Source organism: Equus quagga, chromosome 2 (genome assembly GCF_021613505.1).
Source record: "Equus quagga isolate Etosha38 chromosome 2, UCLA_HA_Equagga_1.0, whole genome shotgun sequence".
NCBI classification, from domain to species: domain Eukaryota; kingdom Metazoa; phylum Chordata; class Mammalia; order Perissodactyla; family Equidae; genus Equus; species Equus quagga.
In genome coordinates this window covers 104282934-104297594 of record NC_060268.1, presented here as the reverse complement: position 1 = coordinate 104297594, position 14661 = coordinate 104282934, and the positions used below count along the sequence as shown (strand labels likewise).

Below are 14661 nucleotides of genomic sequence, written 5' to 3'. Positions count from 1 at the left end.
TTCAACCTGAGTAGAGACCGCCGGGCTTTTTACACCTGTACCAACGTACACTCCCATGAGCGCCAGAGGAGCCAGCCGGTGGCTCCACGTTTTCACCAACTCGGCATTTTCCGTTTTGATCATTTTACCTACTCTATTCTGGTGGGTAGGTAGTGGAATCATGTTGAAATTTTAATTTGTATTTCTCTAACAAATGTAACTGCGCACCTTTCATATGTTCCTTGCCATTCGTATGTCCTTTTTGCAGGGAAGTACCTCCTCAAGTCTTTTGCCCATTCTTCTAGTGAATATTTGTCTTTTTTATTGATTTATAGAAACATGAAAGCCTAGAAATGGGGCCTGGGTCAAATACACGTATTATCAACATCTTCTCCCATTCCATGAGTTGCATTTTCATTCTGTTAATGACTTCTTTTGATGCATAGAAATTCTTAATTTTAAGGAAATACAACTTACCAATTTTTTCTGTTTCATGATTTGAGAAATCTTTGTTTACTCCAAAGTTAGAAAAATATTTTTCCATTTCCATTTATTTTACTTATTTTGTAATTACTTTTTATTTCAATTTTTTTCTGTCGTGTTCTTTTACCTTTTACCTTAGTCTACTTTTTGTTGTTCTTTTTCTCCTTTCTTACATTCCATTGGACTAGCTGATTTTTCTTCTGTTCTTTTCAAATTTAAAGTCTATTTTTAGTATTCTGATATTTATCCCTAACCTCTCATGATCCATCCCTATGGTTTTCTCCCCATCGATTTCTTGAGCTTATCAATACCTATGTCTTCCTTGCAATAAGGCATTTGCTTTAGCATTTGCTTTCCTCCATCTGCTCTCCTCCCAGTCTTTATCTTCATCCCTCCCACCCCACCACTTATTAGTATCACCTAGAATTTTAATTCTGAAAGTATGTCTGTGTGTGTGAGTGTATCCATAATTATTTCAAAAATCAAAAGAAAGGGAAAATGAAGAATGGAGAAAAGAAGGATTTAAATGTAGAAATACGTTTCTCTCTATTCTTTTGACAATTCCATATTTAAGTAGCAGACTTTTATATTTTTCTTTTTTAATCTTAACTTTCAGTATCTTTCATTGGCTTCTTAATTTTTTTTCTTGCTGCAATATTTCTTGTGAGAGTTTTGAAAGAGATTCTGAAATTTTGCATGACTGAGAATATCTTTATTTCAACTTTGCATTTAAATGAGAGCTTAGCTGGATGTAAAATGCTTGTTTTAAAGTCTTTTTCCTTCAACACTCCACCTTGTGGTTGCATCCATTGTTTCTGTTGAGATATTGAATATTATGATGCTTTTTCCTTTGCCATTTTCCTTTGATGTCCATTTTCTCTCTTGAAGCTCTTAGCATTTTTCCTTTTTTTGCGATGCTATTAAATGTCAATAAAATACACTTAGGCCTTTTTTCCCTCTCACATATCCTTTTCAACATTCCTTGAGTCATTTCAGTCTCATATCTTTAATCTTTGTTTCCGAGAAATTTAATTTGTTGTTTCTCCAAATATTCCTTCTCTCATTTTTTCCTCTGCTGCCAATACTCCAATTATATTGATGTTGACACTTTCCCCTCTACCTTCTGAGTTTCTTAACCTTTATCTTATTAATCTGTTTCTCATTTCTGACGTTGTCAGAGAGAATTTCTAAACCTGAGCTTTCAAAGCCCACTAATTAATTTTTCTGCTGTATTTTCCTTCCATTCATCTCCTCTGTAGCGTTTCTTATTTACGTGCTTTCATACGCAGTGACTCCATTTTCAGTCTTTTTTCATAACCGCTTGTTCCTGCTTAATGTTTCCAACATTCTCTCTTACTTCTTTGGGTACATTTTTTTATGTTTATATTAAACGATTGTGTCTTTTTCTGCTTCATTAACCGTAATTCCTCTGTCACCGTGTGTTTAGCTTTTCTCCTTTTCTTACTCAGCACGTGTGCTCCTCAGATATCTCATTATGTTCGCCCGTGAACTCCTGACTGTAGGACGATCAGCTGCTCTGGTTTGCGATAAGGATGAGGAGCAGGAATATCCAGGATCTGTGTGTGCCTCACTGAGAGGGCTGGGGCCGCGACGGTGGCGGTTCCTCTGGCTTTGTGATCTGGGTTCAAGAACCCCTGTCTGCACGACTTCCTCTGCTCCAAAGCCATAAAGCTCAGCAGCCCTCGTAGGCTGCTTGATAATTTGGTCCTCCTCTTGGTTCTAAGTATCAAGTGGCCTCTGAGCTCTAGGGTGCGTGTACTGAGGGTGGGGAAGGGTGGAGGTAGCGAGCATTAGAATGTGCTCGGGGCAGGCCAGTCCATACCCACCTGTCGTCATTGGTTCCCTCTCTTCCGGCGCTGCCCTGCTGATAATGCACCACCTGCAGCGGGCACCGGACTGGCTCTGCTGTTCTTTTGCTTCATCCAGGCCATCTGGGTGAGGGTGAGTCAAGCAGAGAGCTCCCCGTGAGCATAAACCTGGTCTGCGATGCTTGGGCCTTTCAGCTCCAGGCTGCCATTTCTACATGACCCCACTGCCTTCTCTCTCCACAACGGTTTCTTGTAATTTTCAATTTAGACCCTAGGAGCTCTCTAGTCTTCTCACTCCTCTGCCAGAAGCCCTATGCTGGCCTACAAAGGACCTTGTGCTAGGCTGTGAGTGACCGTGTGATGTCTCCATTTATTTAAGTCACCATTATATCTCCCAGTATAGATTTGTAGTATTCATTTTAAAAGACACTCACAAGTGGGCTCACTTTTTGTCAATCAGCATCACAAAAATTACATCAACCACTTACACTTACATTGACAGTGCGCCAATCATTGGTTTAGTAGGCTCACGTGTATTAATTCACTTACTCCTCATAACAACCCTATGAGGACGTTTTAATTTCTCTTTCACAAATGAAGAAACTAAGACACACAAAGGTTAAGTTTAGGGTCAAGACTCTGATCTCTGAGTCTATGCTCTTAATCATTGACTTTAAATAGACTCTAAATTTCTTTTTAAAAAGCCCGACTCAATCCTAACACTGTTTCTCTCTCCAGAAGTTTTGCTTTCTTCCCCATCCCGTCTCATTACTTTAGTAAGCGTTATCCCGGTGGGAATATTACCCGAGTAGGTAGGTCTGTGGGTTCGTGTAGGTAAGAAGAGATTTTTCACGGAGATCCATCTTCAGAATCTTTATTCATATGATGACATTTGTTAATGCAAAGGAAATTGGTGTATGGACTAAACTCCTGTGATTCCAGGGCAGAAACCCATTTGCAAATTGAGAATTTGTAGATGCTCACTTCCCAGGCAGAGAAGCCAGGAAAGATTTTAATTCCTCCTGAGAAAATGAGGCAGAGTGTGAGGCCCCCAACATTTGCTAGTGTTCTCTAAGAAGCTTCCTGCAACCCCTGAGATGCCCCGACAGTAGACAATCCTTCCTCAAGGCTGAAGTCAAGAAACAAGTCATCTGGCTGGCTTGCGTTTTTGCACATTTTCAAATTTGATGCATGCTAACTTTGGCAACCTTCTAAAAGGTATGGCCTGAGAATGAAGTTCCCCTTTTCAGTAGTGAGGGAAATACTGCATACATCAGATTTCCTAGTTCTCACACAGCCTGCAGATGGCCAAGTGTGGATGAAACTGGATGCCCAGACTGAGAAACACGCCCTGTTCCCTGAGCTGCCTTTGTACTGGGCTCTTAGTAGACCATGCCCAGGTTTCTTTGGCCAGGAGCCCCTGAGCCAAAGGGGTTTTGTGCTGCTGGACATGGCTTTGGTCCATGGCTTCCCCAAAGTCACATCAGTGGATGCCCAGTTCCTTAGCTCCTAGGGGGCACTGGAAAAACACTTGAGAGTGAAAATTGCTTTTGGGTTTTGGCGATTCATTATTTCAAGTTTGGTTACTTTAATAATGAAATTTGCATCAGTACCTTAGATGGACTTTATACTTTTTATCATGACCTGGCTGTATTTGAGAAAATTGAGAATCACAATACTATTCTTGGGTCAGTAACAGAACTGTGTACAGCCATGCAGAGACAGGGAAAGAAATTAAGCCGTGTGTACGTAACGGCATAAATATAAGTTTTGTAATCAGGAAAAAATATTAAAACAACAACAGATGTATATGTATTTCTGGTAAGGTTAGATCACATTTATAGATATGCTGTCCTGTGGCCCCCTCAAATGCACACATACCCTTTCACGTTATTGCTTCTGCATAGTCCAAGGTTGCACTTTCTTTAAACTTTAGTTGCAAAAGGTTTTGGACCAGTGGGCTGCACCACTGACCACATTGGCCTACAAACTGTATCTTTCTTCTTTCTCTGGAAAGGTATCTACAGTAATTTGCTTATTGAAATACAGGCGAGGCAACGAGGGTAAAATATGCACTTACTGGTGTACACTCTCCTGTCTGCTTACTATTTCATTATAGACGTGTGCCAATTTAGATTGGTTCCTGTCTTTTACGTGTCGTTCTGATTTTTAATTTTCATTCATTGTCTGTCGAGCATCCTTATACATTTGTTCAATTATTTCCTTAAACTATGTTCCTTAAAGAGGAACTAATGGGTCAAAGCTTGTGTAAAGTTTTAAAGCTGTTGGTACTTATGACTAGAATGGTTGAAACAATTTAAATTGCTATCAACACAACTGTGCTGGTATTCATATTTGTTTTAATTACATGTTAATTCTGCAATCTTTAATCAATATCAAATTCACGGTAACATATGTGGATCGTGAATAAGGAGACTATATAATTATGATCCGAACCTTTAGGCCTTCGTCAAACCTGTGGGAGTGAAAGGGGATGCTATTATAATTGCGCTAAGATAACGGACACAAACCAGGACTTACCTGGGAAAAACTCTGCATACGATCTTCCTATTAATAAAGTATAATAATAACACAAATACCCATTCACCCAACTTGCAATTAAAGAACTAGAACATGACCTCTGCATCCTACCTGCATGTTCCTTTCCTTTCCCCTCCCTGTCCTCAATTTTGTGTTTTTCATTCTAATGATTTAAAAAAATATTATTCAATGAAAAATATACACGTATTCCCCAGACTCTTTCTTGTTTACTTTCACTTGTTTCTGCGCTTCCTGAAAATGGTATCATTCTGTTTGTAATCTTTTGCCATTTGATTTTTCACACAATATCCCAGCTCGAAGATTTATCCAAGTTGTCTGTGTTGCTGTAGTTTATTCATTTTTATAGCTATATAATATTCCATCGTAAAAATTTATCATCCATTATTTATCCATTCTCTTGTTGATGAGTTTTGTGGTTCTTTCAAGGTCTTTTTTGCTCTTACAAATCATGCTCAAGAAATATCCTTTTCTGCATCTCTGAATGCACAGGCTTCAAAGTGCGCTGGTTATATCTCCAGTGTAGAATTGCTGGATCACACGGTAAACAAATCTTCAACTTTACCAGAGAATGGACGATTATTTTCAAAGATGTTACATCATATTTTCCCACATTTTTGACTTAACTTTAGCATTACCCAAGATTTCCCCCCCATCCTTCTTGAGGTATAATTGACATAAAAATTTTATACATTTAAGATGTACGACTTGATGTTTTAATATGCGTATACATTGTGAAATAATTGCCACAATCAAGCTAATGAACGTATCCATCACCTCACATAATTACATTTCTTTTCTTTTTTTTTTTTTTATGATGAGAACCTTAGGATTTACCCTCTTAGCAAATTTTAAGTATACAATGCAGTATTGTTAACCACAGTCACACTGCCTTACGTTAGATCTCCAGAACTTACTCATCTTGCATGACTGAAACTGTTACTGAAAGCTCGGTCTCTGATCTTGATGTCAATCCAAATAATGAGAACAGAGTCTTGGGAGGAAAAGGAAAGGCTTTACTTTGCCAGGCAGAGGGAGAAAAGCAAGGGCTGGTGCCCCCAAAATTGCTAGCTCCCTGTTAAGGAATGGGTAGGGGTTTTTACTTGGGGTTTTAGGTAGGGGAGGGGGGACCATCAGCGTTTTCCCCTCGGCCTGTGTCTGGGGCTGCTTCCAGTGGAGGAGACAAAGGATTTCTCAGATAAGCGTCCTTGGCTGTGTATCTCCATGGTGGAAGGTAGACTCTGACGTCAGGAAGCCAAGGAGTGGGGCCTGGGAAGCTTCAGTTTCTTGATATTCTCTGGACATTAGTTTCTTTGTGAAAGAACTTCAAGGTCCCGTGATTAGCCACAGCGGTTAGTGGGAGCCCAGCATGAGGCCATCCCGCTTTAACAATTTGTAACTTCTACTTGGCTCCATAGATCAGGGAGTCAGAGGTTAAAGAAACAAGCATTTACCTATGAGTGGAACCAAAGACCCGGGGAACTAGGAATGCAGGTTTTTACTTTTAACCCCATACATGCCAGCTTCACTGTGGGGGAACCAATATCAGGGCGGATGTTAACCAAGAGCTGGTAACAAAACTTTGTACCCCTTGATCATCCTCTCCCCATTTCCCCCTCTCTCCAGCCCGGGACAACCACCATTCCACTCTCTGCTTCTGTGAGTTCGACTGTTTTAGATTTTACGTTTAAGCGAGATTCCGTGGTATCTGTCTTTTTGTATCTGGCTTATTTCACTTAGCAGAGTGTCTTCCAGGTTCCTCCACATTGTCACAAACATATTACCCAAGATTTTTATTGTTACCAGTCCTTCCTTCATAATTAATTACATGTGGACATTTCCCTCTAATTATTACTTTACTTGTATTTCATAAAATCTGATGTGAAACAGTTTCATTATCATTCAGTTCTAGCTATTTTTAATTTTCCCTGTAATTTTTTCTTTGACCTACGAGTTACTTAGAAGTGTTCTAAATATCCAACATATGGAAATGTCATCTATTTTTGCTGCTGTCTGACTCAGCTGCGCTGCGGTAAGAAATATGGTCTCTATGTCACCCATTCTTTGAAATTTTTGAGAGTTACTTCACGGCCCAGAGGTGGTCTTTTTTTTTTTTTTGGTAAATATCACGTTTGCTTGACAAGAATAGCTATTTTCTTGATTTTTTAATTCAAGAATAATTGACCTACAATATTACAGTGGTTTCAGGTGTACAACATCATGACTGGACATTTGTATACATTGCACAGTGATCACCACAATGTTTAGCTACCCTCTGTCGCCACACAAAGTATTATCGACTATGGTCGTAACCCCATGGCTTATTTATTTTATCACTAGAAGTTTGTGTCTCTGGGTCCTCTTCACCCATTTCGCTGGCTCCTCAACCCCCTCCCTTCTGGCAACCCCCAATCTGTTCTCTGAGTCTATGAATCTGGTCTTGTTTTGTTTTGTTTGTTCGTTTGTTTTGTTTTTTAGATTCCACACATAAGAGAAATCATATGGCGTTTGTCTTTCTCTGTCTGGCTTATTTCACTTAGCAGAATACCCTCAAGAACGGCTATTTTTTAATTGTTGGGTGCAGAGTTCTAGTTAAGTCTGATAAATCAAAGTGTGTTTCAGATCTTCCCTATCTCTAATTTTTAAAAAAATCTCCTGTAATGGTGGTGGGTTTGATGGTTTCTCCTGACTTGGACTCCAGACACCTAAGACGTGAATCTGTGTGCTCTATGGCTGGTGCTGAGGTGCTGGGAGAATCAGAAGCTTCTTCAGCATGACCTGCGTGACCAGCATGACTGCGATGGCTCTGGAGGAGGGACAGCACCCTGCAGAATATCAGAGCTACAGGGCTCATTGTCTTCTGCCTAGCAGAGCAGGTCATCTCCCAACCACAGGTAAGGTCCACAGCCTTCTTGCTCCCAGGCTGGAGGCTGGGCTGGCTCAGCCTGGGTGTAAGCTAAGTCAGTCAGTTGATTGCATATTCAACAAACACTACTGAGACCGTGTGCTGTGTCAGGAGCTGGACTAGATGGTCCAGTCCCTCCCTCGCAGGCTCCTGGTCTAGTGGGAGCCATCCCAATGCCTGTGACAGGAAGAGCCTCAGGTTAAGACCTGGGCATTCACTATAGGAGCATGGGGTGGGGCACCCTTTCTTGCTGGGTGTCTTCACACCACAGTGAGAGGACCATTCACACCCAGGTGCACTGGCTGGATGCCAGGTCATCCTTTCAGATTTTAGCTTCTGGGACAATTTTGAGCCTCTGTATTTCCCCCTTCTCCATTCAAGTCTGTAGCAGACGCATTCTTTTCCGGTCTCAGGAGGTTGTGGCAGGCTGAAAAGCAGAAGTTGCTGCATAAACTTCCCTTCCTGGGTTTACATACGAAAGGTCAAGCCCTGGAAGCGGTTTCGAGGGGTCTTCTAGAGCAGAAGTTACACACTGGTGTTTGGTTGGACCCACCACATGTGAAGACATTTTAAAATCAGTTGCCAACATTTGAAGACGGTTGATTTCATGTAAACGCAGGACCTCTTTGCTCACCTTGGAGCCCCCGGATGGCTTGCTCTGCCCTGGTGCACTTCCCTGCGGTCCCCAACCGCTGTCTACAGATTATCGCGTGTTTCCGGGCGTTTTCTCAGTTTGTTTGGGGAAAGTGAAATATTTCTCCTACAAATGTTGCTATTAAGTGGTATAAAAATTTTAGAAGTCCACATGTTTCAGGGGAAGCAAGAGAGAGTGTGTTTCCTGGTGCAGGCAAAGACTGACTCAAAGTGTTTAATACCAAATAAAGTGTATCTGGGTGGAAGAATGGAACCCTAAGGCACCAAAAGGAAGAAAACTGCTTTTCTCGTGAACACCCTGCTCAATGCTTGTCCATCGTTTACATGAGACTCAGAAGGAGAAAAGTGGCCAGGCTGAAGGGGCCCAGTAAGTGTCGGTGGCCACCAGGCCAACCTCACCACCTCTGTCCGGACGGCTGGACCTCAGCAGTGGGTGGCGCCCACACATGGAGGTCACAGCACAGTGTGAGAGGCATGGGTGGCCAGCTGATGGCCTGGGTTCAAAGCCCAGCTGAGGGGATTTGGGGGTGCCACAAGTGACTTGGTTTCTTCCTCTGTCATGGGAAGGCCCGTGCTAATACCTAACTCATAGGGTTGTGATGGGGGTCAAATAAATGCCATATTCTAAGAGAGTGCCGGGCCCAGGGGAAGTGCTCAGTGAGCTAGTGTCTTTGGGATTTGGCCAAAGGAGCCCAAGAATGAAGTTGCATTTCTGCCAACTCAGTTCAGTGGGGCTCAACAGTTGTCAGTAAGTTGATTACATTTTAAAAAGTGACATTTCTTGCACACTTGAGGTGGTGGCTTGATGGTCAAGCAGATGTCAAGGAGAAGTAAAGAAACCTGGCCCCATATCTGCTGGTCGACCCGGTGTTGACAACCAAGAGTCCTCCAGCGTAGGGTACTTGACCTGGGGTCTGTGAATGTGGCTGGGAAAAAATCACATCTCTGTCCTGTGATCTGTAATAGAAGCCTAGCATTTCCTTCTACCGCGAGTACGGCCGACAAACCACAGTGGTGTCACCACACAGGTGACTTTATTCCTAGTAGGAACTGACGATGTTTTCATCCACATTCCAGTTGTTACAGATCACACTCAATATCCTTCACATTTATCACCACGTCAAGACTGTGGCAGTCATGTCACCTGCCATTAGATCTTGCTCTTTACTGTGTGGATAAAGAAGCACACATATTCTATGTCATGTCTGTTTTCTAAATATTTTGATAACTGTATTTCAATATAACTGATTTACTTTATAATCCATATGTACTTTATTTTGGGTCTTTAAGAGCATAATTCTGGGGGCTGGCTCCATGGCCAAGTGGTTGAAATTCTGTGTGTTCTACTGTGGTGGCCTGGGTTCGTGAGTTTGGATCCCAGCTGCAGACCTGCTCCCCTCGTCAGCCTTGCAGTGAAGGCATCCCACATACGGAATAGAGCAAGATTGGCATGGATGTTAGCTCAGGGCCAATTTTCCTCAAGCAAAAAAAAGAGGAGGATTGGCAATGGGTGTTAGCTCAGGGCAAATCTTCCTCACAAAGACCAAACAAAAAACCCCTCCCCAAAAATCATGTAATTCTGAAAAGAGAGTCATAAGCCTCCCACTCTTGAAGGATCCAGGGCCGAAAAGAGTGACTGAGCTGCTCTGTGGGCTGGGGAGGGGGCTTCCTGTCCCTGGTTAAAGGCCATGGGTGCTACAGCAGGAGCCGGATGGCCAGGCCAACCACGTTCCCCCCTGAGACTTATGAGCCTGGGTTTTTGGGCAAGAATTTGTCCCGTGCTGTGTGGGGAGGATTACAGGAGATATTGCTGGGTTGTAACTAGGACCGCAGCACACCACAGTGAGCCCTCATTGGGGGCCAGCTCCCTTCCACCGCCCGGCAGAGGCCAGGACCACAGAGACTTCCCTCAGCCCTGCCCTCTGACGGGGCTGAGAGGAAGGGAGTAGCCTCCCGGCCGTGACAGTGACTTCCTTCCCCGTCACGTGGAGCTTGGCTCCTGTCCCCTGAACCTTGGGTCGCACAGCCGTCCGTGCCTGCTCTGCAAGGAGCCAGGAGTGGAGAGCCAGCATGAGCTTGGGGGCCAGGATGCTGAGAGCCTTCCTCCTTCTCCTGGGTAAGTCAGGGATGCAGAAATGGGGCAGACGCTGCTGTTCCGTGGCAGGGGCGTCGCAGTCGGGGGAAACTGGGGGAGTGTGAGCCCATCGGGGCTTGATCCCTAAAGTGCAGATATGTCCCTTTGGACAGACGGCTTTTCCCACTTTGGCCGAACAGTGAACAATGCTCTTGTCTGTTTCGTTCTGGCTGCAACTGACAAATGCTTGTGGGCCCGGGGAAAACAGGAGGGATCGCGTGGCAGAGGTATCTTTGTTTTTTAAAGCCGCCTTTAATCCTGTGCATCAAAAGAAGGGAGAGACACAGAGGCAGAGACTAATAAAGTAGAGCCAGATAGAGAGGGAGAAACCTAAGTCTAGAGAAGCAGACAGAGAGGAAGAAATGAAGAAAGAGACGGAGGCCCAGAATGAGGGTTAGAAATATGCATAGATAGAGACAGAGAAGGAAAGAGCCATGGAACTTCGCAAAATCTCCTTTGACATCAATTGCTATTTCTTAAAAAGGCAATGGACGTCCCTCATCTACGCAAAGATACTTGTTCCCAGGACTTGCGCTGGGTCAAGACTCAAAGGCACTCATTGTGTTTAATCTTCTGTTTCCGGAGCAAAAGCTTGCATCCCATACATGGGTAAAGTGATTCCCACGGGCAAGACTCTGTCTGAAGCCTGCACCAAACCCAGGAGAGAACAAAGACCTTGGCTTCTGGGAGTTAGCATGTCAGACAGACGGACAGCCTGAACACCTATCAGTTTGCACGTGGAAATGGGTGCCTGACTGTGACAATGAGGGGATGGTAAGAACAGGATGTGCAGGACAGATAATGCAAAGCGTGCCCAGCAAAGTGGCAGAAGGTGGCCAAAGTTCTGACCCTTGTTTCTGCTCTTGACCTGTCTAGGTATACAAACCAGTCTGTCCTGGGGGATAAAGGAAGTTACATTTCAGAAATCCAATGAAAAGCGTGCAGATTATACAAACACACAATTCATTGAAGAATTACAAACAATGAGCCTTGAAAATGCTCAGGTTCACAAGTAAAAGAAATAATCACACCGATCATTTTTGAGTGCTTCTGCTGTGCCGCCTACTCTGCTGAACACATCGCATTTGCTCCTCCAGTCCCCACGATAATTCCACGGCGTAGGTTCCATTATTATCTGCATCTTATGGATGAGATCTTAATTACTTGGCCAAGGTGTCACAGCTAGTTAGCACTTTCAGGTTTTAGTAGTACAGATAGTAGTGGTAGGAGTGGGTGTCTGGCTCTAAACCCTCTGAATGTTAATCTTACTCTGCTATTTACCAGCCCCGAGAGCGTGGGCAGGTCATTCATTCTGGCTGCGCTCAGTTTTCTCATCTGTAACTTGGGGATCATGGTGGCACCTACTACATAGGGCTGTTGAGAGAATTCAGTCTGTTATCACATTTACAGCATGGAGCCAGCATCTGAGATGAGGCAAGACTCACTATTGGATATTCAGGTGCTAATTGATCTGATCTTCTCAAAAAGCCATTTGGCAATAGGTAGTAAAATGTAAGCTGTTTGCAACCTTCTACCCAGAAATCCCACCTTCAGGAACTTATCCTAATGCAATAATAAGGTAAAAGCGCCCCCCCCCCAAATATTTAAGAGGAAGTTATTGACCAATGCTGACCATAGTGGAAACCAGAAACAAGTGATGATCAGGTGGAATCTGGCTAAATCAGTTATGTTCTGTTCCAATGACATCCAATATGTTTAAATGAAAGACAAAACTTTCTCAGAACTGACATGGACAGAAGAGAAGTGACAAAGTGACGGTTATAATGTTACCGTTGTATAGTTATAGTTACATTTTGCATGTGTTCACTGACCTATCCAAAAATCGATGGAAGGCAATACAGCAAATGATGAATAGTATCCATTTACTCTTTTCAGAAAATGGGATGGTGAGGCATCTTTTAGTTTCTGTGTATGGAAATTTTTCGTGGTAATCATACATATTGTTAATTCCAATAAATAAATTTCTATGAATGAAAATAACATGACAGCCTGTTAAAAGCTGTAGGAAAAAATTGGGCTTTTCCTTTATGGGCTGGTAAAAGGGACTGGGGACATATCTAGTATAACTTACTAATGGATGGCTTATGAGGGTCGGTGACCAGGTTAGCAGTCACCCCAGGGTGTATACGAGAACTGTGTGCGAAAGGGCTCTCGGGAAGACGGTGGGAGCGGATTGCCACCTTGTCCCCCAGGTGATGTCCAGGCTCACATGGGACCCCGGAAAGCAAGGCCAGGTCCACTATTTCCCATATACAGAGTAGTTGGAGAGTTTTTGAAAAACAAGATTTTGAATATTTTAAGAATACTTTTAAAAACTGAGATTAATGTAACAAACATTCATGGACTCAACACCCTGAATTAACACTTGAAAAATTTGTGGGTGTTTTTAGATATATTATTTCAAAGTAGATGGATAAATCGACATATCCATCGAAGAAACAGAACATGAGAGATGGAGACAGAGCTCTTTGGGCGCCCCTCCTCTGTCCTGTGTTCCTCCCCTCCTCTCCAGAAGAAACAGCACTCCTGCTTTCACTGGGCTTCCTTCCTGTGTTGCTTTCTAGGTGTTAAAAACTTGATGTGCATGCCACCACAACGTACTTAAAATGCTCCATTATCTACCCATTCTGATCATATGAATCAGACCAATTCATCCCAACTGCCTCTACGATTCTGTTGAAACGCTGTATCAGGATTTAGTTATCCATTCCTGTACTGATGGAATTTAGGTTGTTGCTAACTTTTTGCATGACCACCGATGCTGCAATGACCCTTCTCAGTCCTGTCTCCCGGCACCCACATGCAACTGTTTTGGTGGAGACACACCTGGAAGAGTTGCTGTGTCACAGGCATGCATGATTCTCCTCTTATTGGATATTGCCAAACTGTTCGCCATCAGCGAGGCCTGGACTTATGTCCCCCTACAGGTTCACTAATGCTCAATATTGTTAGGCTTCTCATTTTTTGCCAATCAGGGATGCCAAATACCATCTCCAAGTTTTTAGGTTCTGTGTTCCTGGTTACTAGTGAGAATAACCATTTTCCCTCTGTTTATCAGACAACCAGCTTTCTTTTGCTGTAAATTTCCTGTTATTTACTTTTTGTCCAAATTTTATTAGGTTATTGGTCTTTTATATATTTTTTCGGGGTATTCCTTATTCGCCTGTGTCAAGCGTTGCAAATATCTTCTCTCAGTATGTTGCTTATCTTTTATCTTTGTGGCCTCCTTTGTTCTGCAGAAGTCTCTAAATGCGATACAATCATATTTATCAGTCTTTTCCTTTTTGTGTGTTTGGTTTTTCTGTTTTGTGTAAGAAACTTAAAAAAATTGTTTTTTACTTTAAAGTGGCTGCATTTTTCATGATTAGGTCTTTTATTTGCAATTTATTTTTGTGTATGACCTAAAGAAAGGATCTAACTTTAGTTTTTTCCATATGGAACATCAATTGTCCTGATATCATTTATTTAATAATCTTTCCTTTCTCCCCTGCTTTGCAATGCTTCATCTATTCTGTATCCACTGCATCTATGTTCGAACTGTTAATGGGTTTCCTATTCTGTGCCACTTTTTGGAATCACCTATATTTGAGTCATATTGTACTGTTCTATTTATTATAGTTCACGCCTCTTCATAACTTGTAGGTAAGATTCCTTTTCCTTCACCTTCTTCTTCTTTGGTCTTAGTCTCATCTTGGCTCCTTGAAAGCATCATAAAAGCCCGCTTCCCAAGAGCTGATTCTGGGCATGGTGCCGCTCTTTGCTCTTCCACGCGGACCTCATTCATTTCTCACAAACAGCCCACGAGGTAGATGCTCTTATCATCATCATGCCCATTTCACAGATGAGCAAACTGAGGCACAGAGTGATAAAGTAGCTACCAGAGGCCACGTAGCAGGTAAATAGGAATGCTGGGATTCAGATGGAAGCATTTGGATGCCCCGAAGCTACATTTTTAGCCCTAACACCAAAATGCCTCTCGGTCGAGAATACAAAGTGCTGGCATCATGGAAAATCTGCTAAGACTTTTTAAATTGTCCTCTCAAAATAATTTCAAACTTAAAGAAAAGTTGCAAGAGTAAGAACAGCACAAAGAAAAC

The 14661-nt window shown here is 42.6% G+C and overlaps 1 protein-coding gene across 4 annotated transcripts in view; it reads left to right on the top strand.

Moving 5' to 3' along the window:
* Positions 1-14661, top strand: part of TMEM273 (transmembrane protein 273) — a 75737-nt gene that overhangs the window by 31586 nt on the left and 29490 nt on the right. For all 4 annotated transcript variants that reach the window (XM_046655344.1, XM_046655343.1, XM_046655342.1 and 1 more), the window contains exon 2: positions 7552-7744. In XM_046655344.1, coding sequence (XP_046511300.1) covers positions 7624-7744 — 121 coding nt within the window. In that variant the 5' untranslated portion in view covers positions 7552-7623. The remainder of the gene's footprint in view (positions 1-7551; positions 7745-14661) is intronic.